Raw genomic sequence first — 26,177 nt, 5'->3', positions numbered from 1 at the left:
ACTGCCTCCAGTCCCCGACAACCCTCCCTATCTCTGTAACTGCCTCCAGCCCCCACAACCCTCCCTTTCTGTGTCAGCAAGGAGAACAGCACACACCACGGCCCCAGCTTCTCTGACATAGCCACATAACTGAAATTCTTCTTGTCTGGAACCTTTCTTGTCAATATTTCAGCACCCCCTCTAAAGCCTTTGCAACCTTCTTTAAAGTGCGGTGACCAGAATTGGAGAGGGTGGAGCGATTCGCAAAATGGCCGCTTTCAGGGCAGTGTTTGTTGTGTGGGAACTGGATGGGTGCGATACTTGCTGAACCTCGATACCTAATGGTACTGTTGGTTTGGAAAGATTGGCGGCAAACTGATTGAAACGGGACAGGTGGGAGATGAAGAAATGCTTGTGTGGATAAGGGAGGAGTGGGGGTGTTGGAGGTGGGAAACAGAGCAATCAGATGATGGATTATTGACTGGATCCATTCTAGATTTGTCTTTGAGCTTTAATGGTCTGTGTCCTGCTGCTGACACTAATGTCTGAGATACTTGCTTTTTATTCCAGTCATCCCACCTCCTGCTGCAGTTCTGCGGAGATCATGTCCGTTCTCTTTTTCCATGTTATGAAGTACAAAGCCAAGGCTCCAAGGGACCCCAACAACGATCGTTTTGTGCTGTCAAAGGTAAGGGTGGGGAAGGGGGGTGGTCTCATAGACTGTCCTGCCCCGAGGGGAGGGGGTCTTCCCAGAACGGAAGATTGGAGGCCACTCAGCCCCTCTTGAGCCTGTTTTGCCCCACACCCCCCCCATTCGATAGGCATGATGGCACAGTGGTTAGCACTGCTGCCTCAGAGTGCCAGGCACCCCGGGTTCAATTCCAGCCTCGAGTGACAGTCTGTGTGGAGTTTGCATGTCTGTGCGGCGTCTGTATGTTCTCCCCGTGTCTGCGTGGGTTTCCTCCGGGTGCTCCAGTTTCCTCCCACAGTTTGAAAGACGAGCTGGTTAGGGTGCATTGGCCGTGCTAAATTCTCCCTCAGTGTAACCCGAACAGGCTCCGGAGTGTGGCAACTAGGGGATTTTCACAGTAACTTCATTGCAGTGTCAATGTAAGCCGTACTTGTGACACTAGTAAATGAACTTTAACCTTTACAATCATGATCTCCCACCTCAACTCCACTTCCCCCACCTGCTATCCCTCAATTCCCTCAACGTCCAAAATTACCCCTCAATCCCCTTCTCCCCACCCACCCCCAGTCTCTTAACGGCTGAGCTTCCTCTGGAGTTTGAGAATTCGGGGCGAAGAGATGCCTCCGTTTCTCTGTCCAAAATGGCCACCCTGTTATCCTGGGGCTGTGACCCCACCCCCTGCCCCGTCTTCCTGACTCTGTGGTTGCGGGGGGGCGGGGGGGAACAGCCTCTCAGCATCACCCTTGTCAAAACCCCCCCTTAGAATTTAATAGGGGTTGGGGGGGGGGTGGGGTTTAATATTTGGAACCGCCTTGAGTTTAGAGAGGCGACTTGATTGAAGCCTTTGAGATTCTAAGGGGGTGTTGCTTGACAGGGTGGATGTGGAGAGGGTGTTTCCTCTTGTGGGAGAATCTAGAATTTGGGTGGGGAGGGGGGGTCACTTTATAAATAAGGGGGTCGCCCATTGAAGATTTCAGAGGGGGCTGAGTTTCTGGAACTCTCTTCCTCAGAAGACGGGGGAAGCAGAGTCTTGGAATCTTAAGGCAGAGGTGGAAAGATTCTGGCTTAACGCTGAGGTGAAAGGTTATCGGGGGGAGGGGGGGGGGTGGGAATGTGGGGCCGAGGTGACAGTGGGACCGCCATGATTTTATGGAATGGCGGACCAGGCTTGGGGGGCAGGGGGGGCTGAGTGGCCTATCCTGCTGCGAATTGATATGTCCGTATTTCTCCGCTGACCACTCGTCCGTCAGCAGAAAGATGTTTCAATTTTTGATTTCTCCCTCAACCCGTTTGAAGTTTTGGACTGATCTAATCTTCTATTTTCTTCCATTTATTTACCGGACGTGGGCGTGGCTGGCCGGGCCCAGCATTTACTCCCATCCCTAATTGCCCCCTTGAGAAGGTGGTGGGTGAGCCGCCATCTTGAACCCGCTGCAGTCCCGCGTGGTGTAGGTACACCCACAGCGCTGTTAGGGAGGGAGCTCCAGGATTTTTGACCCAGCCACAGTGAAGGAACGGTCGATATATTTCCAAGTCGGGATGGTGTGGGAGTCGGCGGGGGGGGAATCTTGCAGGCGGTGGGTGTTCCCCATGGCATCTGCTGCCCATGTCCTTCCAGGGGGTCGAGGTGGCGGGTTTGGGCAGCGCTGTCGAAGGAGCCTTGGCGAGTCGCTGTGGTGCATCTTGTAGATGGTACACACTGCTGCCGCTGTGCGTCGGAGGGAGCAGACCCAACCTGTCCTCGTACGACAAAAACCTCCTCCATCCTCAGCCCAGTGAATTGTACTCCTAGGGGACCTGGTGCATCCAAGATTTTGGATTGGAGGGCTGTATCTGCTGTTGTTGATCACTTTTGCCGGGAGCTACGAGAGCCCAATAGTCGTCCCCTTTTTCACGTGCACTGACCTGTTCTCTGATTCTAGGGACACGCGGCCCCGATACTGTATGCGGCCTGGGTCGAGGCTGGCTACGTGGAAGAATCGGAGCTCATGAAGCTCCGCAAGGTTGGCTGCCTACTCGAAGGACACCCCACTCCAGTAAGTTTGACTCCTGTGTGGGTGAAAACCAACATCATTTCAATGGGTCGGTAACGCACCCCAGTCCCCACGGTGCACAGTGGGTACGGAAAGCCTCCGTGATGCTGTTGGGTTTTTTTTAATTCTTTCCTGGGATATGTGGCGTCGGGGATAAGAGCACTCATCCCCAGTTGCCCCTTGAATGGAGAGTCTTGCTCGGGCTTACTTCTGAGGGGCAGTTAAGAATCAGTCACATTGCTGTGTGGGGTCTGGAGTGGGCGGAAGGGCAGCCTGGTCCTGGGGGAGTGGAAGAGGGGCCCTGTCGTGGCGGGAGGGGGGGGGGTCGCGCTGTTAGGTCGGCCAGTCTAGAGGATGGGGGGGGGTGGCGTTAGGGGTGTCAGTCCTGTCCAGGGTGGTTGTCAGGGGGGGTGGAGAAGATTGGGAACCAAAATGTCTGTTGAAAACACATCTCATTGCTGATTTGTGGGATCTTGCGTAACACGACTGTTGGTTTTCCTACATAAAGAGAGTGTCTTATTTATTTAGAAATCTGCGTCATTGGCGATGAGGCACTTTGGGATGTCCTGAGATGGGAAACACGCTGGAGAAATGGGAATTTGTTCTGGTTCACTCACGTGCTCTCTCTCTCTCTCTCTCTCTCCCACAGAAACTAGCCTTTGTGGATGTTGCTACAGGATCCCTGGGTCAGGGTCTTGGGGCAGCCTGTGGCATGGCCTACACTGGGAAATACTTCGACCGTGCCAGGTACCAAGAATGGAGGGCCTCTTCTCCCCCCACCCCTTCCCAGGACAGGGTCCTGCCGAGGTTTAATTTGGGAACATATTTTTTCATCAGGATAATGGGTGTGGCTGGCCGGGCCCAGCATTTACCCCCGTCCCTAATTCCCCTCCTAGAGAAGGTGGTGGGTGAGTCGCCATCTTGAACCCGCTGCAGTCCCGTGTGGTGTAGGTACACCCACAGCGCTGTTAGGGAGGGAGTTCCAGGATTTTGACCCAGCCACAGTCAAGGAGCGGCCGATATATTTCCAAGTCGGGATGGTGTGTGTGTGCGCCGCGGGGCGGGGTCTCTCGGAGGGGCAGCTTGCAGGCAGTGGGTGTTCCCCATGGCGTCTGCCCTTGTCCTTCCAGGGGGTAGAGGTGGTGGGTTTGGGCGGCGCTGTCGAAGGAGCCTTGGCGAGTCGCTGCGGTGCATCTTGTAGACGGCACACACTGCTGCCGCTGTGCGTCGGTGGTGGAGGGAGTGAATGTTGAGGGTGGGGGGGTTAGCGTGTCGATTGAGCGGGGGGGGGGCTTTGTCCCGGATGGTGTCGAGCTTCTCGAGTGTTGTCGGAGCCGCGCTCATCCAGGCGAGTGGGAGAGTATTCCATCACACTCCTGACTTGTGCCTTGTAGATGGTGGACAGGCTTTGGGGGGAGTCAGGAGGTGAGTTACTCTCCGCAGGATTCCCAGCCTCTGACCTGCTCTGGGAGCCACAGTATTTATATGGCTGGGTCCAGTTCAGTTTCTGCTCAATGGTAACCCCCCAGGATGTTGATAGTGGGGGGGATTCAGCGATGGGAATGCCATTGAATGTCAAGGGGAGATGGTTGGATCCTGTCACTTGTGGCCTGGCACTTGTGTGGCACGAATGTAACTTGCCGTTTGTCAGAATTTATATGTCCGATACAGACTTTTGTCAATGGTGACCCCCCCCCCACCGCCCTAAGAAGTGGGGAGGTTTAAGAGAGGAATTGCAGAGCTTTCCCCCCCCCTCCCCGGCAGCTGTGGGCACGGCCGCCCCTGATGGAGTTGAGGTCAGAAGTGGAGAAGCGCAGAGACCTCTGGAGGGAAGTTCCGGAGATGGGGAAGGGTCAGACAAGGAAGAGTGCTTGGCCACAAGATAAGAAACCAATATCTCATGAATTGGCTCCTGTTCTGACACAGGGACATTGTCTAAAAGACAGATTTGGAATGGGGGGTGCGGGGAAGGAACAGGAGTGTTGGAGGTGGGTGGAGTGGACTTGACTGCTGAACATTGAGTCTGGCATGTTGTACAATTTGAACAGAGACTCTTTCATTCGCTCCTCTTCAGCCTGCCCACCCATCACAACATTGTACCAGTCTGCCACCGGCCCACTGAGGAGAGCCAAGTAGCCTACTTTGAACTGCCTCAATTTAATCTTTATCGTGTCTCTCTCTTTCACCCTGGGATTGAGATTCGGGGTGGATTCTTGTGTCAGCTCCCTGGAGTCTGATTGGAGTTTGTTGGGATTCGGGTGTGTGTGGGGTAGGAGGTTTGGCCGGGGTGGGGAGGGGAGGGGGGGGAGAGGAGAGAGATTAATGGGGGGAGTTGGAGGTTTGTGTCAGTTTGACTCAGGTCAGGCTTCCTCCCCCTCGCCTTGGAGTCAGGCGGGCATTGGTTACACCATCCCTCATGCCACTGTGTGCCCCATGATCCAGGATAGACATTGCTCATGGTGCCAGTGTTGGAGGCACGGTCCTGTCGATTTTGCGTGGGGGGGGTTCTCTAGGCACAGAAGAAATTGGGGGTGGTGCTCTGGGCATTGTGGGGGGGGGGGGGGGGGGTGGTGCTCACGGGTACTTTGGGGAAGGAGTGGTGCTCCCTGGGTGTGGGTACCTTGGAAGGGGTGGCATGCTGTCTGTGCGCAGGGGATTGGGATGTAGCTCACTGAGGGGACGGCGCTCACTGAGCATGGGGGTAGGAGTTGAGGGGGGGGGGTGGAGTTCTGTGGGTGTGGGGGGCCCTCCACTGGGCATGGTGGGGAAATGGGGGGCACTCTCTGGGTGCAGGAGGAATGGAGGAACAGGGCTCCCTGGGCGTGGGCATCCAGGGGATGGACGGCAGGGGCGCAAGATGAGTGTTGGGCCTGGTTAATCATCCTTTTTGAACCTTGAGTGGTGAATTGCAAAGGTTTAGTGTGTGGGGGGGGTTTTGCAGTGTTGTACGTGGCTGGGAGCTCACCTGCTTTTCTCTCCCAAGCTATCGCGTGTACTGCCTGATCGGTGACGGAGAGTCCTCTGAGGGTTCCATCTGGGAAGCCATGGCCTTTGCCTCGTTCTACAAGCTGGACAACCTGGTGGCCATCTTTGATGTCAACCGCCTGGGCCAGAGCGAGCCCGCACCCCTCCAGCACGACATGAACATCTACCGCAAGCGTTGTGAGTCCTTCGGGTGAGTACTGGGGGCGGTGAAACAGTAAACACGTCTTTCGGACTGTGGGAGGAAACCGGAGCACCCGGGGGAAACCCACACAGACACGGGGAGAACGTGCAGACTCCGCACAGACAGTGACCCAAGGCCGGGAATCGAACCCAGGTCCCTGGCGCTGTGATGAAGCAGTGCGAACCACTGTGCCACCGTTCTGCTTCTAAATCTTCATTCCCTGACTGGAAATTGAACCTGGTCTGTGGTGTTGAAAGTGCCGAATCCTGACCACTCGACCACCAGGAAAGATTCAAACTTATTAACGAGATATGGGGGAAGTGAAGGTAGGGATATGGAGATGGATAATCATGATCTCATTGGATGTGGAAACCGGTTTTAGTGGGGCTGAATGGGCCTCCTACTGTTCCTGTGTAACAGGCTGGAGAGGGGCTGAATGGCCTCCTGTTTCTGTGTTACAGGCTCGAGGGGTGGTTGGCAGCTGAATGAGCCTCCTCCTGTTCCTGTGTAACAGTATCGAGACAGGCTGAGTGGCCTGGCCTGGGTCACAGGCTCGGGGTCGGGCGGGGGGGGGCTAAATGGGCCACTTCCTGTTCCTGTGTAACAGGCTCGGGAGGGGCTGACAGGCCTCCCGTTCCTGTGTAACAGGCTCGGGAGGGGCTGAATGGCCTCCTCCTGTTCCTGTGTAACAGGCCCGAGAGGCTGAATGGCCTCCTCCTGTTCCTGTGTAACAGGCTTGGGAGGGGCTGAATGGCCTCCTCCCGTTCCTGTGTAACAGGCTCGAGAGGGGCTGAATGGCCTCCCGTTCCTGTGTAACAGGCTCGGGAGGGGCTGAATGGCCTCCTGTTCCTGTGTAACAGGCTCAAGTGGGGCTGAATGGCCTCCTCCTGTTCCTGTGTAACAGGCTCAAGTGGGGCTGAATGGCCTCCTCCCGTTCCTGTGTAACAGGCTCGGGAGGGGCTGAATGGCCTCCTCCTGTTCCTGTGTAACAGGCTCGGGAGGGGCTGAATGGCCTCCTGTTCCTGTGTAACAGGCTCGGGAGGGGCTGAATGGCCTCCTGTTCCTGTGTAACAGGCTCGGGAGGGGCTGAATGGCCTCCTGTTCCTGTGTAACAGGCTCGGGAGGGGCTGAATGGCCTCCTGTTCCTGTGTAACAGGCTCGGGAGGGGCTGAATGGCCTCCTGTTCCTGTGTAACAGGCTCGGGAGGGGCTGAATGGCCTCCTGTTCCTGTGTAACAGGCTCGGGAGGGGCTGAATGGCCTCCTGTTCCTGTGTAACAGGCTCGGGAGGGGCTGAATGGCCTCCTGTTCCTGTGTAACAGGCTCGGGAGGGGCTGAATGGCCTCCTGTTCCTGTGTAACAGGCTCGGGAGGGGCTGAATGGCCTCCTGTTCCTGTGTAACAGGCTCGGGAGGGGCTGAATGGCCTCCTGTTCCTGTGTAACAGGCTCGGGAGGGGCTGAATGGCCTCCTGTTCCTGTGTAACAGGCTCGGGAGGGGCTGAATGGCCTCCTGTTCCTGTGTAACAGGCTCGGGAGGGGCTGAATGGCCTCCTGTTCCTGTGTAACAGGCTCGGGAGGGGCTGAATGGCCTCCTGTTCCTGTGTAACAGGCTCGGGAGGGGCTGAATGGCCTCCCGTTCCTGTGTAACAGGCTCGGGAGGGGCTGAATGGCCTCCTGTTCCTGTGTAACAGGCTCGGGAGGGGCTGAATGGCCTCCTGTTCCTGTGTAACAGGCTCGGGAGGGGCTGAATGGCCTCCTGTTCCTGTGTAACAGGCTCGGGAGGGGCTGAATGGCCTCCTGTTCCTGTGTAACAGGCTCAAGAGGGGCTGAATGGCCTCCTCCTGTTCCTGTGTAACAGGCTCGAGAGGGGCTGAATGGCCTCCCGTTCCTGTGTAACAGGCTCGGGAGGGGCTGAATGGCCTCCTGTTCCTGTGTAACAGGCTCAAGTGGGGCTGAATGGCCTCCTCCTGTTCCTGTGTAACAGGCTCAAGTGGGGCTGAATGGCCTCCTCCCGTTCCTGTGTAACAGGCTCGGGAGGGGCTGAATGGCCTCCTCCTGTTCCTGTGTAACAGGCTCGGGAGGGGCTGAATGGCCTCCTGTTCCTGTGTAACAGGGGCTGAATGGCCTGTTCCGGTGGGTTTATTAGTGTGTGCGTGTGACAGTGGTGGTGATTTATGTTGACAGGTGGAACACCTATGTTGTGGATGGACACGATGTGGTGGAATTGTGTGAGGCGCTCGGCCAGGCCAGCCTGGTGAAGGACCGACCGACCGCCATTGTCGCCAAGACGCTGAAAGGGAAAGGAATTAAAGGTCAGTGCTGGGCCCGACACGGCTTCAGTCAATCCTCCAGAGCCACTTTTCCCAGTGGCTGCTCTTCCCCCCCAGACCCTGTGCCTCCAGGAGGCGGCAGGGCGCTCCTGCTTGCTCTCAGGCTGTCGTCCGCGATGCGCTCTCTGTCACACTGTGGTACTGTTGCTTTGCGGTGTCTCGGAGGGGGAAGCGGTTTGAAGGGCACAGTAATTTCTCCCGGTCTCCGGACACACACTCCCTGTTTTGAATTGCAGGTGTGGAGAATGAAGAGAACTGGCATGGGAAGCCCATACCCAAGGATCGCGTGGCAGCAATACTGCGTGAAATCGAGGAGCAGATCCAGACCAATGTGCCCTTGCAACCCACGCCCCCTCAGGAGGATGCCCCAGCTGTCGACATTTCGGCCATCAAGATGCCATCTCTCCCCAGCTACAAGCTTGGTGATAAGGTACCCGAGTGTGACAGGTCCTGTTGTCAGGAGCTGGGAATGACAGAGGTTTATTCCCCTCGCCCCAGGATAGAGACTGTGGGATGTCCGCCACTCCGACATTCAGGGTGTCGGAACTTTCCCGTCGCTCTTGGCTCGGGGTGGATTCGATCCTCATTCCAATATCCAGCACTAACTGTGTGCTGGGCTGCTGCAGGAGCGGCACACTGCTATTGTGGGGGGGGCGGGTGGATCAGTGCTGGGGGTTGGGAGGGTGGAGGCAGGTGCTAAGGGGGTCATGCACTGTTTGGGGGGGGGGGGGGGGGCAGGTGGATGTTTAGGGACACTGTGCCCTTTGGAGTCTTTTTGTGTTATGGGGGGGCACTGCCATGGGGGGGTGTGGGTGCTGAGGGGGCAGTGTGCCATCTGAGGCAGGTTGGGTGTTGAGGGGGCACTGAACTGTTTGGGAGGGGGTTTGAGGGCTATGAAGGCACGGTGATGTAATCATAGGATCCTACAGTGCAGAAAGAGGCCATTCGGCCCATCGAGTCTGCACCAACCACAATCCCACCCAGGCCCTATCCACATATCCCTACATATTTACCCACTAACCCCGCTAACCTATGCATCCCGGGATACCAAGGGGCAATTTAGAATGGCCAATCAACCTAGCCCGCACATCTTTGGACTGTGGGAGGAAACCGGAGCACCCGGAGGAAACCCGCGCAGACACGGGGAGAATGTGCAAACTCCACACAGACAGTGACCCGAGCCGGGAATCGAACCCGGGACCCTGGAGCTGTGAAGCAGCAGTGCTAACCACCGTGCTACCGTGCCGCCCAAGGGGTATGGTTGTGGTTTGTCTGGGGGGATGGCTGCAGCTCCACAGTCCCCATTTTGAAAGGACTTATTTGAAAGGTCTTATTCCCACCTGGAGACATCGTTCCTGGCTAGGCCGCAGCCTGCGTTGAGTACTGTGTCCCGTTCTCGGGTTGCATGCTCCGGGTAGAACCCCAGTCCGTTTTGTTTTAAATTCCCCGTGTCTTGTAGATCGACAATCTCGGTGTATGTGCTGAAGATTTGGAGTGACCGTGTGCCTTTCACTCCTCAGATTGCCACCCGGAAGGCCTATGGCCTCGCCCTGGCCAAACTGGGCCACGCCAACCAGCGGGTCATCGCCCTGGACGGCGACACCAAGAACTCTACGTTCTCCGATCTCTTCCGCAAGGAACATCCCGAGAGGTTCATCGAGTGTTACATTGCTGAACAGAATATGGTAAGCACTTGAGGTGAAGATCTCCGGTCGGTTAGTGTTCACCGGACAGAAGCAAGCAGTTTAGGCTCCCTTATCTAGGGAAAGATATGCTGGCTATTGGAGGCAGTCCAGAGAAGGTTCACTCGGTTGATTCCAAGAATTGAGCCAGCTCTTTGCTTCACACCTCAAAAGATCTAAATTTTCTTTTTTTTTGTTTGCTTCTCTCCTGAATGTCCTGCTGAGTTGCAATTCAAAGTCGCGAGCAGTTATTCCCTGTGGCCCAAAATGGCCACCCGCAGGGCCCAAAATGGCCACCCGCAGGGCCCAAAATGGCCACCCTTTTTTCCCCCTTCAAGTATTTATCCAATTCCCCCTATTTGAGCATCAATATGCTTCCACTGCCCTTTCGCAGAAACTAGGGGCAGGAGTAGGCCCTTCGAGCCTGCTCTGTCACTCAGTATGATCATGGCTGATCCTCTATCTCAATATCTCACTCTCCCCATACCCCCCTGAACACCTCCAGAGTCTAGAAATCTATTGATTTCCTTCCTAAACACATTCAGTGCCTTGTCCTCCACTGCTTTCTGTGGGAGAGAATTCCACAGGTTCACCATCCTCTGAGTGAAGAAATTTCTCCTCATCTCAGTCCTAAATGGCCTCCCCCGTATCCTGAGACTGGGACCCCTTGTTGTAGACCCTCCCCAGCCAGAGGAAACAACATCCCTGCACCCAGTCTGTCCAGCCCTGTCAGAATTTTATACACTTCAATGAGATCCCCCCTCATTCTTCTAAATTCCAGTGAATACAGGCCCGGTCGACCCAATCTCTCCCCATAGGACAATCCTGCCATCCCAGGAATAAATCCCAGTGAATACAGGCCCGGTCGACCCAATCTCTCCCCATAGGACAATCCTGCCATCCCAGGGATAAATCCCAGTGAATACAGGCCCGGTTGACCCAATCTCTCCCCATAGGACAATCCTGCCTTCCCAGGAATAAATCCCAGTGAATACAGGCCTGGTCGACCCAATCTCTCCCCGTACAACAATCCTGCCATCCCAGGAATAAATCCCAGTGAATACAGGCCTGGTCGACCCAATCTCTCCCCGTACGACAATCCTGCCATCCCAGGAATCAGTCTGGTGAACCTTTGCTGCGCTCCCTCGATGATAAGTATGTCCTTTCTTAAATAAGGAGCCCAAAACTGCACACCATACTCTGGATGTGGTCTCACCAAGGCCCTGTACAGCTGCAGTAAGACATCCTTGCTCCTGTACTCGAGTCCTGTTGCTATGAAGGCCAACATACCGTTTGCTTTCAGTGACTGGTGTACAAGGACACCCAGATCCCTTTGTACATCAACATTTCCCAATCTATCCCCATTTAAATAATACTCTGGCGTTCTGTTTCTCTATTTGAAGTGGATAGTTTCACATCTAACCACATTACTCTGTGCCTTAGAGATCACAGCGCACACTCCTTGGCACATGCCCCCCACCCCCCCCCACTCCACAAGTTCCCCCTCCGAACCCTCCACACACCATCCTGACTTGGAAATATGTTAGCCGTTCCTTCACTGTGACTGGGTCAAAATCCTGGAACTCCCTCCCTAACAGCGCTGTGGGTGTACCTACACCATACGGGACTGTGGTGGGTTCAAGATGGCGGCTCACCTACCACCTTCTGAAGGGGGAATTAGGGATGGGGGTAAACGCTGGGCCCGGCCGGTGACGTTTGAATGCACGTTTTTAAAATAAACCCTGAGTGCAACCTGCCCAAGGAAGGGGCAAGGAGCCATTAATGTCTTGGGGGGTGATTGAGGAATGGGCAAAAGGTGTGGGGCCTTGGCAGGTGCCCTTATACCCGTGAATGAAGAAGGAAAGAAATCGTCGTGTGCCAAAACAGTTTTTGCTGCATGAGATTGATATATTTTAAGAGCCATCATGACATGGGAGGAGGAACCATTCAGCCCATCAAATGCTCTGAGGTTGAGTAGGATAGCCAGCCATGAGGTGGTTGAGTGGTGAAGCTAATTTCTTCTTTCTTGCACTCCTCCTCCTGACCTGTCCAGATCAGCGTTGCCATCGGTTGTACCACGCGGGACCGCACCGTGGCCTTCGCCAGCACCTTCGCCGCCTTCCTCAGCCGCGGCTACGATCAGATTCGCATGGCGGCCATCTCCCAGAGCAACGCCAACTTCTCTGGATCCCACTGCGGCATCTCCATCGGTGAGTTGCCATGGTTATCTGGGGATTCGGTGGGGGTGGTGGGGTTTCCTTGCGTTGGTGGTGCCCCAGTATCCTAGTTCCCAAAGCTCCAGGGGGTGGCGGGGGAGGGAGGCTGATTTGCGCACAGGAAGACTCCACAATGTGATTCATGAATTTGACTGTTGGTCGAGGGATGAATGTACGGCTCCAGGACGTGGGGTGAACTCTCCCTCCCCCTCACTCCCACGGTTGTCTTCTGATGGTGACCGAGGGGGAGATTTTGGTCCCATCTGAATAAGCGGATGGGGGCTTGGAAAAGATGCCCCCTCTTTTCTCCCCCACCCCCGCCTCACAAAGCAGGGTTGTACAGTCTCGATGCTTGAGGAGTCTTTTTTTTTTTAACGTTCTTTCATTCTTTCTCACCCAGGTGAAGATGGCCCCTCTCAGATGGCTCTGGAGGATATTGCCATGTTCCGGGCAATCCCAACATGCACCATCTTCTACCCCAGTGATGGTGTCTCCACCGAAAGTGCTGTGGAGTTGGCGGCGAACACCAAGGTACCATTCTTCATCTCCCCTCCTAAGTTCAGGAACCCCTCCGAGATCTCTGTGCTCCTCCAATTCTGGCTTCTTGGACATTCTCTTCCCCGCACCACCCCCCCACCGATGTTTCCATGGCTCTGCCATTGGCTGCCATGTCTTCAGCCGCATGGCGTGGAAAGCTAGTCTCTGGAATTACTTCCCCCTTGCTGGGGTGGCGCCAAGCCTCGATTATGGGGCTCCGGTTCCAAGACTTTGAACCTCTGATCCTGAGGCGACAGTGAGGCAGATTGAACCCCATTGGGCTTTCCAGAATCAGGTTTGCCTAACACTCTGTGAAAATTGAGCAATCTCTTGTAATGAACAAGTGACCTGGTGCTGACGTAAGACGCAGGAGCAGAATTAAGCCATTCGGCCCATCGAGTCTGCTCCGCCATGCAATGAGATCATGACTGATCTGATGTGATAATCCTCAACTCCACTTTCCCGCTGGGGAGAGTCCAGGACCAGGGGTCCCAGCACACTCTGGGTGAAGAAATTTCTCCTCACCTCAGTTCTAAAAGGTTTACCCCTTCCCCTCAAACTATGACCCCCTAGTTCTGAACTTCCCCCAGCATCAGGAACATTCTTTCTGAATCTACCCTAGGGAACGGGATAGCTTGATCTTGGTTTCAGATAAAGCTCGGCACAACATCGTGGGCCGAAGGGCCTGTTCTGTGCTGTGCTGTTCTATCTATACCCTATTCCTGATAGAATTTTATAAGTTTCTATGAGATCCCTTCTCACTCTTCTAAACTCCAATTAATATAATCCTAACTGACTTAGTCTCTCCTCCATGTGACAGACCTGCCATCCCAGGAATCAGCCTGGTACTCAATAAGGTTGCCTCAATCTTCTGCACTCCCAGTGAGGACAGGCTCAAACTCTCCTGGAATCATAGAATCCCTACAGCGCAGAAGAAAGTCATTCAGCTCAGAGTCTGAACTGACCACAGTCCCACCCAACCCCACATATTTACCCTGCTAATCCTTCTAACCTACGCATCCTGGGGCACTAAGGGACAATTTAGCATGGCCAATGCACTGAACCCGCACATCTTTTGGACTCCTCATAAGAAAATTCCTCCATACCCGGGATTGACCTAGTGAACCTTCTCTGAACATCTCTGCTGCCGTCCAATCCAGCCAGTGATCTAAAGGGTGGCCATTTTGGGGCCCCTGTGGTCAGTCCGAAGTCTGGGAGTGAAACCATGGATACAAATTTACCTCTTCTCCCTTTATGTTTTTTAGGGAATCTGTTTCATTAGAACCAGCCGACCGGAGACAGCAGTCATCTACTCGAACAATGAGAAGTTTGAGGTTGGCAAGGCTAAAGTAAGTGACTTTGATGCGTTGACCTCGGCACCTCCCTGCTGCCAATCTATGTCTTGAAGACCAAGATGTGGAGATGCCGGCGTTGGACTGGGGTAAACACAGTAAGAAGTTTAACAACACCAGGTTAAAGTCCAACAGGTTTATTTGGTAGCAAAAGCCACACAAGCTTTCGGAGCTGCAAGCCCCTTCTTCAGGTGAGCCCCACCTGAAGAAGGGGCTTGCAGCTCCGAAAGCTTGTGTGGCTTTTGCTACTAAATAAACCTGTTGGACTTTAACCTGGTGTTGTTAAACTTCTTACTTTGAAGACCAAGACCAAGACCAGTCCTCCTGCCCAGTTACCTGTGATAAACCGCCCTCACCCCCGGGACATTGCAAAACGCCTCACAGCTAATGGAGTGCTGATTGCATGCAGCAAGATCCCACAAATAGCCCTCATGTTAAATGATCCAGATCATCTGTTTTGTTTTGAGTGTCAGCTGAGGGATAAATATTGGCCCCAGGACACTGAGGGAGAATTCAGCACCCCTCCGACCCCAACTTCCAATTGAGGCTGTTGAATCTTTATGCCCACTTGAGAGGGTGGATGTTTGGAGGGGAGGGGGGAGTCCTTGGGTATAATGTCCCCTCTTGAAAGATGGAGCCCTGCCTTGCTGGTGGGTGGGCGCGGCGCTCCCTTGACCGTGACCCTCTGGGCGCATCTCGCCTTGGGCTCAGTGCTCCCTTGGCCCTCACACCCAGGGAGTGTTGAGCCTACATGGATTGTGGGGTTTGTCTCTCCGGAGTGAGGGATGGAGTTCAGACCCGTGTATTCCATGTGGGAGTACGAGTCCCATTGTAATGGAGCCATCTGACCTTCCTCTAAGTGTGTTACATTTTTATACTAGCATTTAAAAGGTTAATATGAGGCTTCTTGTGTATGTTTTGAGTATAGAAGGGATGATCTGATTGGGGGGGGGTGGGTGGTTAAGTTGATGTAGAAGGATTTGATAAGGTGGGTGGGGTCCCTGAACCCAGGGAGTGGGTAGAACCTTAAAATGAGAACCAGGCCACTCAGCAGGGACAAAAACAGAAAATGCTGGAAAATCTCAGCAAGTTTGACGGCATCTGTGGAGAGAGAATAGAGCCAACGCTTCAAGTCTGGATGAACCTTCGCCAGAGCTCAGTCTGTCAGACCTGCTGAGATTTTCCAGCATTTTCTGTTTTTGTTTCAGATTCCAGCATCTGCAGTGTTTTGCTTTTTTAAATCTTAATTCAGAGGGGGGATGTGAGGAAGCACTTTGCACTAAGGGGAGCGGAAATCTGGAACTCTTTCACCCACACGCGCGTGCGTGCGCGCACACACTAAGTTGTCTGAGGCTGGTGGGGGTCAAGTAAGCATTTCCAAACTGAGATTAATAAGAACTTTATTGGGTAAGAGGGATTAAGCGTTACGGAACTGAGGTGGGTGGCAGAGTTACAACACGGATAAGCTGTGATTTGATGGGACAGGCTCGAAGGGGCTGAGGCCTACTCCTGTTCCCATGGTGACAGGCTCGAAGGGGGCTGAGGCCTACTCCTGTTCCCACGGTGACAGGCTCGAAGGGGCTGAGGCCTACTCCTGTTCCCACGGTGACAGGCTCGAAGGGGGCTGAGGCCTACTCCTGTTCCCACGGTGACAGGCTCGAAGGGGGCTGAGGCCTACTCCTGTTCCCACGGTGACAGGCTCGAAGGGGCTGAGGCCTACTCCTGTTCCCACGGTGACAGGCTCGAAGGGGGCTGAGGCCTACTCCTGTTCCCACGGTGACAGGCTCGAAGGGGCTGAGGCCTACTCCTGTTCCCACGGTGACAGGCTCGAAGGGGCTGAGGCCTACTCCTGTTCCCACGGTGACAGGCTCGAAGGGGCTGAGGCCTACTCCTGTTCCCACGGTGACAGGCTCGAAGGGGCCGAGAGGGCCTGTTCCTGTTCCAGTGTTTCCTGTCAATATTCTAGGTAGAGGGAGGGGGTTGCCTCCCCGCCCCCCCCGCAGTTGTTTTTGGAGCAGCAACATTATTTGGATGGTATCTCATTTCCACAGATCGTTCTGCAGAAGGAGAAGGACAGTGTCCTGGTGATCGGAGCTGGCATCACGCTGCACGAGGCCCTGGCGGCGGCCAAACAGCTGGCAGCAGAAGGTGAGCTTCGAGTCTCTGTTCCAGAGGATGCCATTCAGCCCGTTGGGCCTGTGCCAGCCCCTTTTTTTTTTTTGGAAAGCTATCCAATTAGGCCTGCACTTGCTCTCTACCACCCCCCCCACCCATTTTCCCCTTCAAGTATTTGTCCAATTTTCCCTTTTTGAGCAGGCGTAGGCCCACTCAGCCCCTTCAAGCCTGTTCCAATGGGATTAAAGCCATAGATACTTTCGGGCAGCGCCTTGCGGATCTCAACAACTCACTGTGTCAAAAAATAATTCTCCTCATTTCCTCTCCACGCACAGACCCCACCCCACCCTGGGACAATGTTGGCACCAGCTAGTGTAACCCTAACCTTGTGAGCGCTGACTGACACATCGAGAATCTCTCTCCTCCCTTGGCCAGTCCTTCCCAATTGACTTTTGATTTGATTTATTATTGTCACATGTATTACCATACAGTGAAAAGTATTGTTTCTTGCGCGCTATACAAAGCATACCGTTCATAGCGAAGGAAAGGAGAGAGTGCAGAATGTAGCGTTACAGTCATAGCTAGGGTGTAGAGAAAGATCAACTTAATGCAAGGTAGGTCCATTCAAAGGTCTGACGGCAGCAGGGAAGAAGCTGTTCTCGAGTCGGTTGGTAGGTGACCTCAGACTTTTGTATCTTTTTCTCAACTGAAGAAGATGGAAGAGAGAATGCCCGGGGTGCGTGGGGTCCTTAATTGTGCTGGCTGCCTTTCCGAGGAAGCGGGAAGTGTAGACAGAGTCAATGGATGGGAGGCTGGTTTGATTGATGGACTGGGCTACATTCACCACCCTTTGATACCTTGGGTGTCTCTATTTTCGCTTCGCTCCTCCTCGCACATGCACACCTGTTCCAGGGTAACAGGCTCGAGGGGCTGAATGGCCTGATTTGGGTGGGGAGGGGGGAAAATGAGCTGACCGATTTGTTCAGCTGAAAAATGGTCTGAGATCCCTCTTGAGGGAATTTGGCCAATTTATGCCCAATGAAGCCGTTGATGTCCAAATGCAGCGAGACCCGGACAATATCCAGGCTCGGGCTGACAAGTGGGGAGTAACATTCACCCCACACAAGCACCAGGCAATGACCATCTCCAACAAGAGAGGATCCAACCATCTCCCCTTGACATTTAATAGTCTTATCACCAATGAATTCCCATTCTTCCCACCCCCCCTCCCCCACAAAGCCTGTCCACCATCTACAAGGCACGAGTCAGGAGTGTGATGGAATACTCTCCCACTCGCCTGGATGAGCGCGGCTCCGACAACACTCGAGAAACTCGACACCATCCGGGACAAAGCAGCCCCCCCCCCGCTCGATCGACACGCTAACCCCCCCCCATCCTCGACACTCACTCCCTCCACCACCGACGCACAGCGGCAGCAGTGTGTACCGTCTACAAGATGCACCGCAGCGACTCGCCAAGGCTTTTTCGACAGCGCCGCCCAAACCCACCACCTCTACCCTCTAGAAGGACAAGGGCAGCAGACGCCATGGGGAACGCCCACACACCATCCCGACTTGGAAATATATCGGCCATTCCTTCACTGTGGCTGGGTCAAAATCCTGGAACTCCCTCCCTAACAGCACTGTGGGTGTACCTACACCACACGGGACTGCAGTGGATTCAAGATGGCGGCTCACCACTTTCTCGAGGGGCAATTGGGGATGGGAGAAAAGTGCTGGTCCCGGCCAGTGACATCCGCATTGCAAAAATACTTCCTGGGGGGGGCACCCTGTTCCAGAGGGCCCGCTACTTTGAGGAACCACCTCCCCTGAGAACTTCCATCAATCTGAACCTAGTAGAAAGTCTGTGACCCCCGTCCTTCCTCAGCCTTTTATTACACCCACCCTTGCAGTCAATTCACTCCATCTTGTCCTGTTGTCGTTTGTTTGAAATGTTTAACATTTTTCTCTGTTGGCAGGTATTAACATTCGAGTCCTCGACCCTTTCACGATTAAGCCCCTGGACGCTGCCACCATCATAGCCAATGCCAAGGCTGTGGGCGGACGCATCATCACCGTGGAAGATCATTATTACGAAGGTAAAATCTCCCCGCTGCCACCTCTTTGTTGTGTTTCCCAGAGGGAGAGTTCTCAGACGTGGACAAAGTGCCTCCTAGCCAAGAGCTTGGCGTGTGGTCACTGTTGTAATGTAAGAAACGTGGCAGCTCATTTCTGCACAGCAAGATCCCACTAAGAGCCAATGTGATAAATGACCCAGATCATCAGTTTGAGTCACCAGGAACATGCCCATTCAGCCCCCCTCGAGCCTGTTACACAGGGACAGGAAGAGGCCATTCAGCCCCTCTCGAGCCTGTTACACAGGGACAGGAAGAGGCCCATTCACTCCTCTCGAGCCTGTTACACAGGAACAGGAGAAGGCCATTCACTCCTCTCGAGCCTGTTACACAGGGACAGGAAGAGGCCCATTCACCCCCCTCGAGCCTGTTACACAGGGACAGGAAGAGGCCCATTCAGCCCCTCTCGAGCCTGTTACACAGGGACAGGAAGAGGCCCATTCACCACTCTCGAGCCTGTTACACAGGGACAGGAAGAGGCCCATTCACCACTCTCGAGCCTGTTACACAGGGACAGGAAGAGGCCCATTCACCCCTCTCGAGCCTGTTACACAGGAACAGGAGAAGGCCATTCAGCCCCTCCTCGCACCATTCAATGTGATCGTGACTGACCCATCTCCCGTCCGCTTGACCTGGCTGATGATATAACCCTACCTTGCACTGATCTGTCAATCTACCATTGACAATGAGTGTGAATTTTCACACTAGGCATCTTTTGCGGCTGATTAATTTGCCTGTGATTGAGATATTGGCGAAGGGATCAGTATTGGTCCCAGTGACACTGGGGAGAACTGCCACCATCACCCCCCCCCCCCCCACCCCACTCTTTTAAACAAAGAACAGTACAGCACAGGAACAGGCCCTTCGGCCCACCAAGCCTGTGCTGACGCATGCACTTTTTTCTAAACAGTAGTGGCCGTGGGGATTTCGACTCCACTGAGGGATGGACAGGCATGGTGGGTGGTTCCATTTCTAATCCCAAAAAGTGGCACCTCTGCAGCGCTCTCACCCTACGGCCCCTTTCTGCCAGAGCAGTGTCCCTCTGTACAGGCACTGGGGGGAGGTGGGAGAGCGAGAGAGAGAGCAGCACACCAGCCACCGGGGTGGACTTCAAACCCACAGCCTTCACTCCCTGAGACTGGGTGGGGAGAGAAATAAGTTCATTCATTCGTGTCACAAGTAGGCTTACATTAACACCTGCAGGTTGCTGTGAAAATCCCCTAGTCGCCACACTCCGGCGCCTGTTCGGGTACACTGGAGGAGGATTTAGCATGGTCAATGCACCTAACCAGCACGTCTTTCGGACTGCGGAAGGAAACCGGAGCACCCAGAGGAAACTCATGGGGAGAACGTGCAGACTCTGCACAGTGACCCAAACTGGGAATCTAACACTGAGGCAGCAGTGCTTAACCACTGCGCCACCGTGACGCAGTAAAACGTCCCAAGTGTACGGCATGGGGCTGGGTGGGGGGGGAAATGCTGTACTTCCCTCTGAAAATCTGTGTCTCAGTTGACAGTGACACCAGTTTGAGTTTTTCTTGGGGTTGAGGGGACCACAGGAGGTGGGTGGGAGCCAGAGCAGTCACACTCTCCATTGAAGGGAAGAACCCAGCAGACTGAAATGGTCACCTCCTGCTCCGACAGCAGGAAGCATCTGTGTGTTTAGTTAGTGGGTTTAGCATTGCTGTCAGTTGATATTGGAGGGTCAAGGAGTATACAAACTTGTGGGTGGGGGGGTCGATGTCCTCCTGTCTGTACAAACGGCTGGCTAACGTTTGGGTTTTTTTGTGTTCCACCTGCACTTTTTAATCTCTCCCTGCTGCGTGACCCTGACACAGTGCCCCCAGTGCCCCCCTCCCTGCTGCGTGACCCTGACACAGTGCCCCCAGCGCCCCCCTCCCTGCTGCGTGACCCTGACGCCGTGACCCTGACGCAGTGCCCCCAGCGCCCCCCTCCCTGCTGCGTGACCCTGACGCAGTGCCCCCAGCGCCCCCCTCCCTGCTGCGTGACCCTGACGCAGTGCCCCCAGCGCCCCCCTCCCTGCTGCGTGACCCTGACGCAGTGCCCCCAGCGCCCCCCTCCCTGCTGCGTGACCCTGACGCCGTGACCCTGACGCCGTGACCCTGACGCAGTGCCCCCAGCGCCCCCCTCCCTGCTGCGTGACCCTGACGCCGTGACCCTGACGCAGTGCCCCCAGTGCCCCCCTCCCTGCTGCGTGACCCTGACGCAGTGCCCCCAGCGCCCCCCTCCCTGCTGCGTGACCCTGACGCAGTGCCCCCAGCGCCCCCCTCCCTGCTGCGTGACCCTGACGCAGTGCCCCCCAGCGCCCCCCCTCTCTCTGCTGCGTGACCCTGACGCAGTGCCCCCAGTGCCCCCCCTCTCTCTGCTGCGTGACCCAGTGCTCCTGTGCCGTCTCCCTGCTGCATGATCCTAACGCAGTGACCCCTGCTTGCCCCTGAAGCAGTGCCCCCCCTCCTGCGTCTGGAATGCTTTGGCCGGCCATTGTGCCAGGTTGCAGCTGCTGTCTCGCTAACTGGTGAAGTGTTCCCTGTTCCAATGAAGCCTTCCCCTTTCTCGGGGGTCTCCGTTTACACCCCCCCCCCCCCCAGTGCAGTGCAGAAGGCAGCCATTTGGCCCATCGAGTCTGCACCGACTCTCTGAAAGAGGATCTTACCCAGGCCCCAACGGCTGGTGGTTAAGTGTGAGAGAGATTTATGGACAGCGACACCTGATGAAGAGTGGCTCCCCCTCGAGCTCCAAGCCCCCTGGCAACAGACTAGCGACCTGTTCTGGGAATAACCAGCCGTGGAAACGAGAGAAGGGTCTGCCTTGCTGAACCATTGGGCAGGGGAGGAGGTGTTGAAGGTCAGCCTGCCGCCCCCTTTGTGTGTTTCCTAGCTTCTCCTCTTGAAAGGGCCTGGCTCCCAAGTTCAGGCTGTCTCTCCCGGGCCCAAGCCTGCCAAGGTAGTTTCTCTTCCCTTTTTTAAAATATCGTGCCTCACCCTCCCCAACATTCGAGAGGTGTCCTGTTACTCCGAGATGAGGCGACTCCCACCCCCTGCGTGTTATCTCAGGTGGGCGTAAAAGAGGAACATGGAGGAGAGAGAGTCGGGCAGTTCTGCCAGGCAGACTGGGGCCAAATGTTCATCCCTTAACCAACATTACCTTAAAGAAAACAAACCGATGATCTGGGTCATTGTCACAAACAGGAGTGTGTGGGCATGTTGAAATACAGCTAGGGGTTTCATTGGTGTCCAGTATCAGAAATCAACTGGAATGTTCCTTCCGAGAGGAGGTGTGCTGACTGCGTCCCCGCCTTTCCCAGAGCAAGACCGACCCGACAGGCAGAGGCACGTAGAACGAGTCAGTCGGGTTGCAGCAGTTGGCAGGTTTGATGAGGGTCCCAATGGCTTAGCAGTTGCCACCGGCTTGATGGTAAACAGCGCAGGCTGTTCCCTGGGGTTAGATTCAGGTTGGAGATCAAACTGGGACTACTGAAGTTCCGTTCCGACCTACTGGATAACGACAGTGCAGCTTGGGAGGGGTATTGCCTCGATGTTGGACATGGGCGGTGTGTTGCCGCGGACAGAATCTCGACGTTATCGGGTGGAGTTGGGAAACCTTTTTGTTTCTGGAGTTGCTGGTCTCGAGTCAGTAAACAGGCTCACTCTTGTCAGAGTTGTTCGTGCTTCATCCATTGGTACAATCACTGGAGGTTTCAGTGCTGCGAAGATTTTCCTTTGTTTGGGGTTAGCTGGATCGGACACCCCTGTCCCCGTGGCTATTGTTACTTAGCAACTACTGCAAGGCATCAGGAGGCCGGCTGAACAATTCACTAGCTCAGCAATTTTCCACCTTGAACAGCACAGGAAAAAATGACCTCAGTTGCTGAATGTTTGTCTCAGCCGTGACGATCCCATCGCCTGTTGGTGGGATCTTCCTGTGTGCAAATTGGCTGCCGTGTTTCCTATTCTAGAACAGACCATGCTTCCATAAAGCAGCAACTCCCTCATTGGCGCTGAAGGGGGGCTGGAGATACCAGATTTTTTTTCCCTGCCCCCTCTGATGTGAACATTCTCTCCCTCTTTTGGTCTGTCTGTTGGACTGTCCCACTCCATCCAATGCTGTTTAACCAATGTGTCTTTCTCCTGTTTCCGCAGGTGGACTGGGGGAGGCAGTGTCGGCCGCTGTCTGCACTGAACCGGATATCCTGGTCCATCGCCTGGCTGTGAATGGCGTCGCCTGGAGTGCCACGTCCTCCGAGCTGCTGGACACGTTTGGCATCAGCGCGAGTGCCATCGTGACCGCTGTGCGCTCCACCTTGGCTAACTGAGGGCCTGGGCCCATGCACCCCCCCCCCCCCCCCTCTCACTGCCCCATCATGCCTTGGCACCTGCCAACACAAGGGTGGGTGGGGGGAGGTGCTGCCTTTAAACCGGGTGACGGAGCAGGGTGGACCTGACTTGTTTCATGTCCTGGCTGTACGGACCATTATGTGAGTGTGTACGCGGCTTCCAGTCTGATCATTAACTGGGGGATGGCTGACAGACCGCTCCCCCTATCTCTCTCCACGAACACACCCCAGCCCTGCCCTTACACACACACCTCTCTATCATTCCTCTCTGCTAACGATGGACCAACTGTTACCCATGCTGCATCACTGTCGCTGAACTGGGTTGTCCGCTCTCTTTTCCCCGAATCCCCCTTTTTTTTATTCCACGTTGGGATCCTTGATTTCACAAATCCCTGGCCTCGGGAGGTCGGGCTGACCATACTGCAGACCAATGTCGCGAATCTCAGTGGTTGCCGTGGGAATGGATTGCTCGGAAGCACCAATAAAACTTGACATTCCTCTGATCTCTCGGCTGTGTTTGTTTGTGTGTGTGTGAGAGAGACTTGGGACATCATCTCTCAGTTTTGTCCTGGTGCTCGCTGGGAGAACTGAGCGGGGGGGGAGGGTGGAATTGTTCAGACTAAGGCGATTTGAGCTGGGCTAATTGAGTCACTCGATTGGACAAGGTGTTGTCATAGGAAAAGCCACGGGAACCTAAAGGCTCCCAGGAAATTGAAAACAAAACCTACACACGACTTGATCACATCCCTCTTGTTTGCAGAAAAAAGGGGTGCGAGTGTGAAGCTGGCAACTACAGGCCAGTCAGTCTGACACTGCAGCGGTAGGGAAATTTTGGGACAAAGTCAGTCTTCACTTGGGTAAGTGCTGGATCATTAAGGAAAGCCAGTATGGCTTTGTTAAGTGGAAAGCATCATAGAGCTTTACAGCGCAAGAAACAGCCATTCGGCCTATGGTGTCAATGATAAACCAGCTAAGTATTCTAAATCCCATTTTCCAGCACTTGGTCCATAGCCTTAGAAACATAGATAGGAGCAGGAGGCCATTGGGCCCTTCGAGCCTGCTCCACCATTCATTACGATCATGGCTGATCATCCAACTCAATAGCCTAATCCTGCTTTTATAGAAACATACATAGAACATTACAGCGCAGTACAGGCCCTTCGGCCCACGATGTTGCGCCGACCAGTGGAACCAATCTAAAGCCCCTCTAATCTACACTATTCCAATATCATCCATATATAGGAACAGGAGTATGCCTTGACGTCACAAGTGCCTTTCCGTGCCCGTTGGGCACCGCAGGGAGTGTTACTGACCTCTAATTACCTTTTGGTTTGATGTTTTAAGTTTAATTTGTTTTTGCTTTTGTTCCAGGCGGTGCCCTTTAAGGAGCTGCCCTTGCTTTGTCCCTCAGTTTGTTTAATTTGGTTTAATTTCATTGAATTGGCTGATTGAGTCTTCACTGACGCATGAGAAACACCTGACCTCCCATTTACCAGCACTTGGCCCATAACCCTGTATGTTCTGCCGTGCCAAGTGCTCCTCCAGGTACTTTTTAAAGGATATGAGGTAACCCACTTCTACCACCCTCCCACAGAACTTCCTGGTTTCCGGCCATTCACTTGAGTTACTTCCTTGTCAAATTACTCCTTGCAAAGTGTATCACCTCTCCTTTTTCAGGGTGAAATTCCATCTGCCCATTTGACCATTCCGTCGATATCTTCTTGTAGCCCAAGACACTCCGCCTCAGTGCTAACCACCCGGCCAATCTTTGTGTCATCTGCAAACTTACTAATCCTACCCACCACATAGTCATTAATGTTATTTATATAAATGACAAATAATAGTGGACGCAACACAGATCCCTGTGGTACGCCACTGGACACTGGTTTCCAGTCACGAAAGCAGCCTTCTGTCATCACCCTCTGTCTCCCACAACTGAGCCAATTTTGAATCCACTTTATCAAATTACCCTGTATCCCATGTGTGTTTAGTTTCTTTACAAGTCTCCCGTGTGAGACCTTGTCAAAGGCTTTGCTGAAATCCATACAGATTATATCAACTGCACTACCCTCATCTACAAACCTGGTCACCACCTCAAAAAATTCAATCAAATCTGTTAGGCATAGCCTCCCTCTGACGAAGCCATACTGTCCTTGATCAAACCTTCCTTCTCCAAGTGGAGATAGATTCTCTCCTTCAGAACTTTCTCCAATAGTTTCCCTACCACTGATGTGAGACTCACTGGTCTGTAGTTCCCTGGTTTATCTCTACAACCCTTCTTAAACAGCGGAACCACATTAGCTGTTCTCCAGTTGTCTGGCATCTCCCCCGTAAGAGTTTTAACAACAACAGGTTAAAGTTCAACAGGTTTGTTTGGTAGCAAACACCATTAGCTTTCGGAGTGCTGCTCCTTCATCAGATGGAGTGGAAATGTCCACATCGTGACCTCCCCCGTGACCAAAGAGGAATTGAAAATTAGGGTCAGAGTCCCTGCAATCTCCTCCCTTGCCTCCCACAGCAGCCTGGGACACAATTCATCCGGACCTGGAGATTTATCCAGTTTTAAGGCTGCCAACACCTCCAATATCTTGTCCTTCCCTATGTCAATTTACTCAAGAACCTCCCTGAATTCCATACCTTCATCCTCTCTCGAGTGAAGACACCCTCTGGATGTCCTCTGGCTCTACCCACAGATTGCCCCCTTGGGCCCTAATGAGCCCCACTCTTTCCCTTGGTTATCCTCTTCCCATAATTTGTTTTCTCCCATCTAAACACTTCTTAAATGTAATGATGGTCTCTGCCTACTTCAGACTCCTACCACACTCTCAAGAACGATCCCCAGGAATGAAGGGTTGATCATGTGAAGAGCAGTTGAGGAGTCTGGGTATATACTTGGAATTTAGAAGGATGAGGGGGGGATCTAATTGGAACTTACAGAACTTACTGAGAGGCCTGGATAGAGTGGATGCGGAGAGGATGTTTCCACCAGTGGGAGAGACTAGAACTCGAGGGCACAGCCTCAGAGTGAAGGGACGCTCCTTTAAAACTGAGATGAGGAGGAATTTCTTCAGCCAGAGGGTGGTGAATCGGTGGAACTCACTGACGTAGAAGGCTGTGAAGGCCAGGTCGTTGAGTTTCTTTAAGACAGATATAGGTTCTTGATCAAGGGTTACGGGGAAAAGGCAGGATGAGAATCATATCAACCATGATTGAATGGCGGAACAGACTCGATGGGCCGAATGGCCTAATTCTGCTCCTATATCTTATGGGTGCCCTCGGATCCCCTCTAAACCTCCTGTCCCTTGCCTAACCAACATTTTATATACTTCCAGCATAACCCCCACCCAACTCTTAGACACTCCTGCCTCAGCTAATAAAGCAAAGTATACCACATGCCTTCTGAACCACTTTATCCACCTGTTTTGCTGCTTTAAGGAACCGTCTGATTATATTTTACTAACCTCTTCTTGGACAGAGTGGATAGTCGAAAGCTTTTTCCCAGGGTGGAAGAGTCAATTACTAGGGGGAACAAGGTTTAAGCTGCGAGGGGCAAGGTTTAAAGGAGATGTACGAGGCAGATTTTCTTTTTA

The 26,177-nt window shown here is 53.9% G+C and overlaps 1 protein-coding gene across 1 annotated transcript in view; it reads left to right on the top strand.

Moving 5' to 3' along the window:
* LOC144487254 (transketolase-like) overlaps positions 1–23,090 on the top strand; it is a 29,018-nt gene extending 5,928 nt beyond the window's left edge. The window contains exons 3-15 of the mRNA XM_078205339.1: positions 550–667; positions 2,593–2,706; positions 3,353–3,450; positions 5,687–5,878; positions 8,052–8,179; positions 8,434–8,627; positions 9,718–9,882; positions 11,933–12,089; positions 12,496–12,626; positions 13,898–13,981; positions 16,036–16,132; positions 18,078–18,197; positions 22,394–23,090. Of these exons, the coding sequence (XP_078061465.1) occupies positions 550–667; positions 2,593–2,706; positions 3,353–3,450; positions 5,687–5,878; positions 8,052–8,179; positions 8,434–8,627; positions 9,718–9,882; positions 11,933–12,089; positions 12,496–12,626; positions 13,898–13,981; positions 16,036–16,132; positions 18,078–18,197; positions 22,394–22,566 (1,771 nt within the window). The 3' untranslated portion in view covers positions 22,567–23,090. The remainder of the gene's footprint in view (positions 1–549; positions 668–2,592; positions 2,707–3,352; positions 3,451–5,686; positions 5,879–8,051; positions 8,180–8,433; positions 8,628–9,717; positions 9,883–11,932; positions 12,090–12,495; positions 12,627–13,897; positions 13,982–16,035; positions 16,133–18,077; positions 18,198–22,393) is intronic.
* Positions 23,091–26,177: the final 3,087 nt, after the last annotated feature.

Source organism: Mustelus asterias, unplaced genomic scaffold (genome assembly GCF_964213995.1).
Source record: "Mustelus asterias unplaced genomic scaffold, sMusAst1.hap1.1 HAP1_SCAFFOLD_677, whole genome shotgun sequence".
In the NCBI taxonomy this organism is placed as follows: domain Eukaryota; kingdom Metazoa; phylum Chordata; class Chondrichthyes; order Carcharhiniformes; family Triakidae; genus Mustelus; species Mustelus asterias.
The sequence above is the reverse complement of the archived record's forward strand: the minus strand, read 5'-3'. Positions and strand labels throughout refer to the sequence as shown.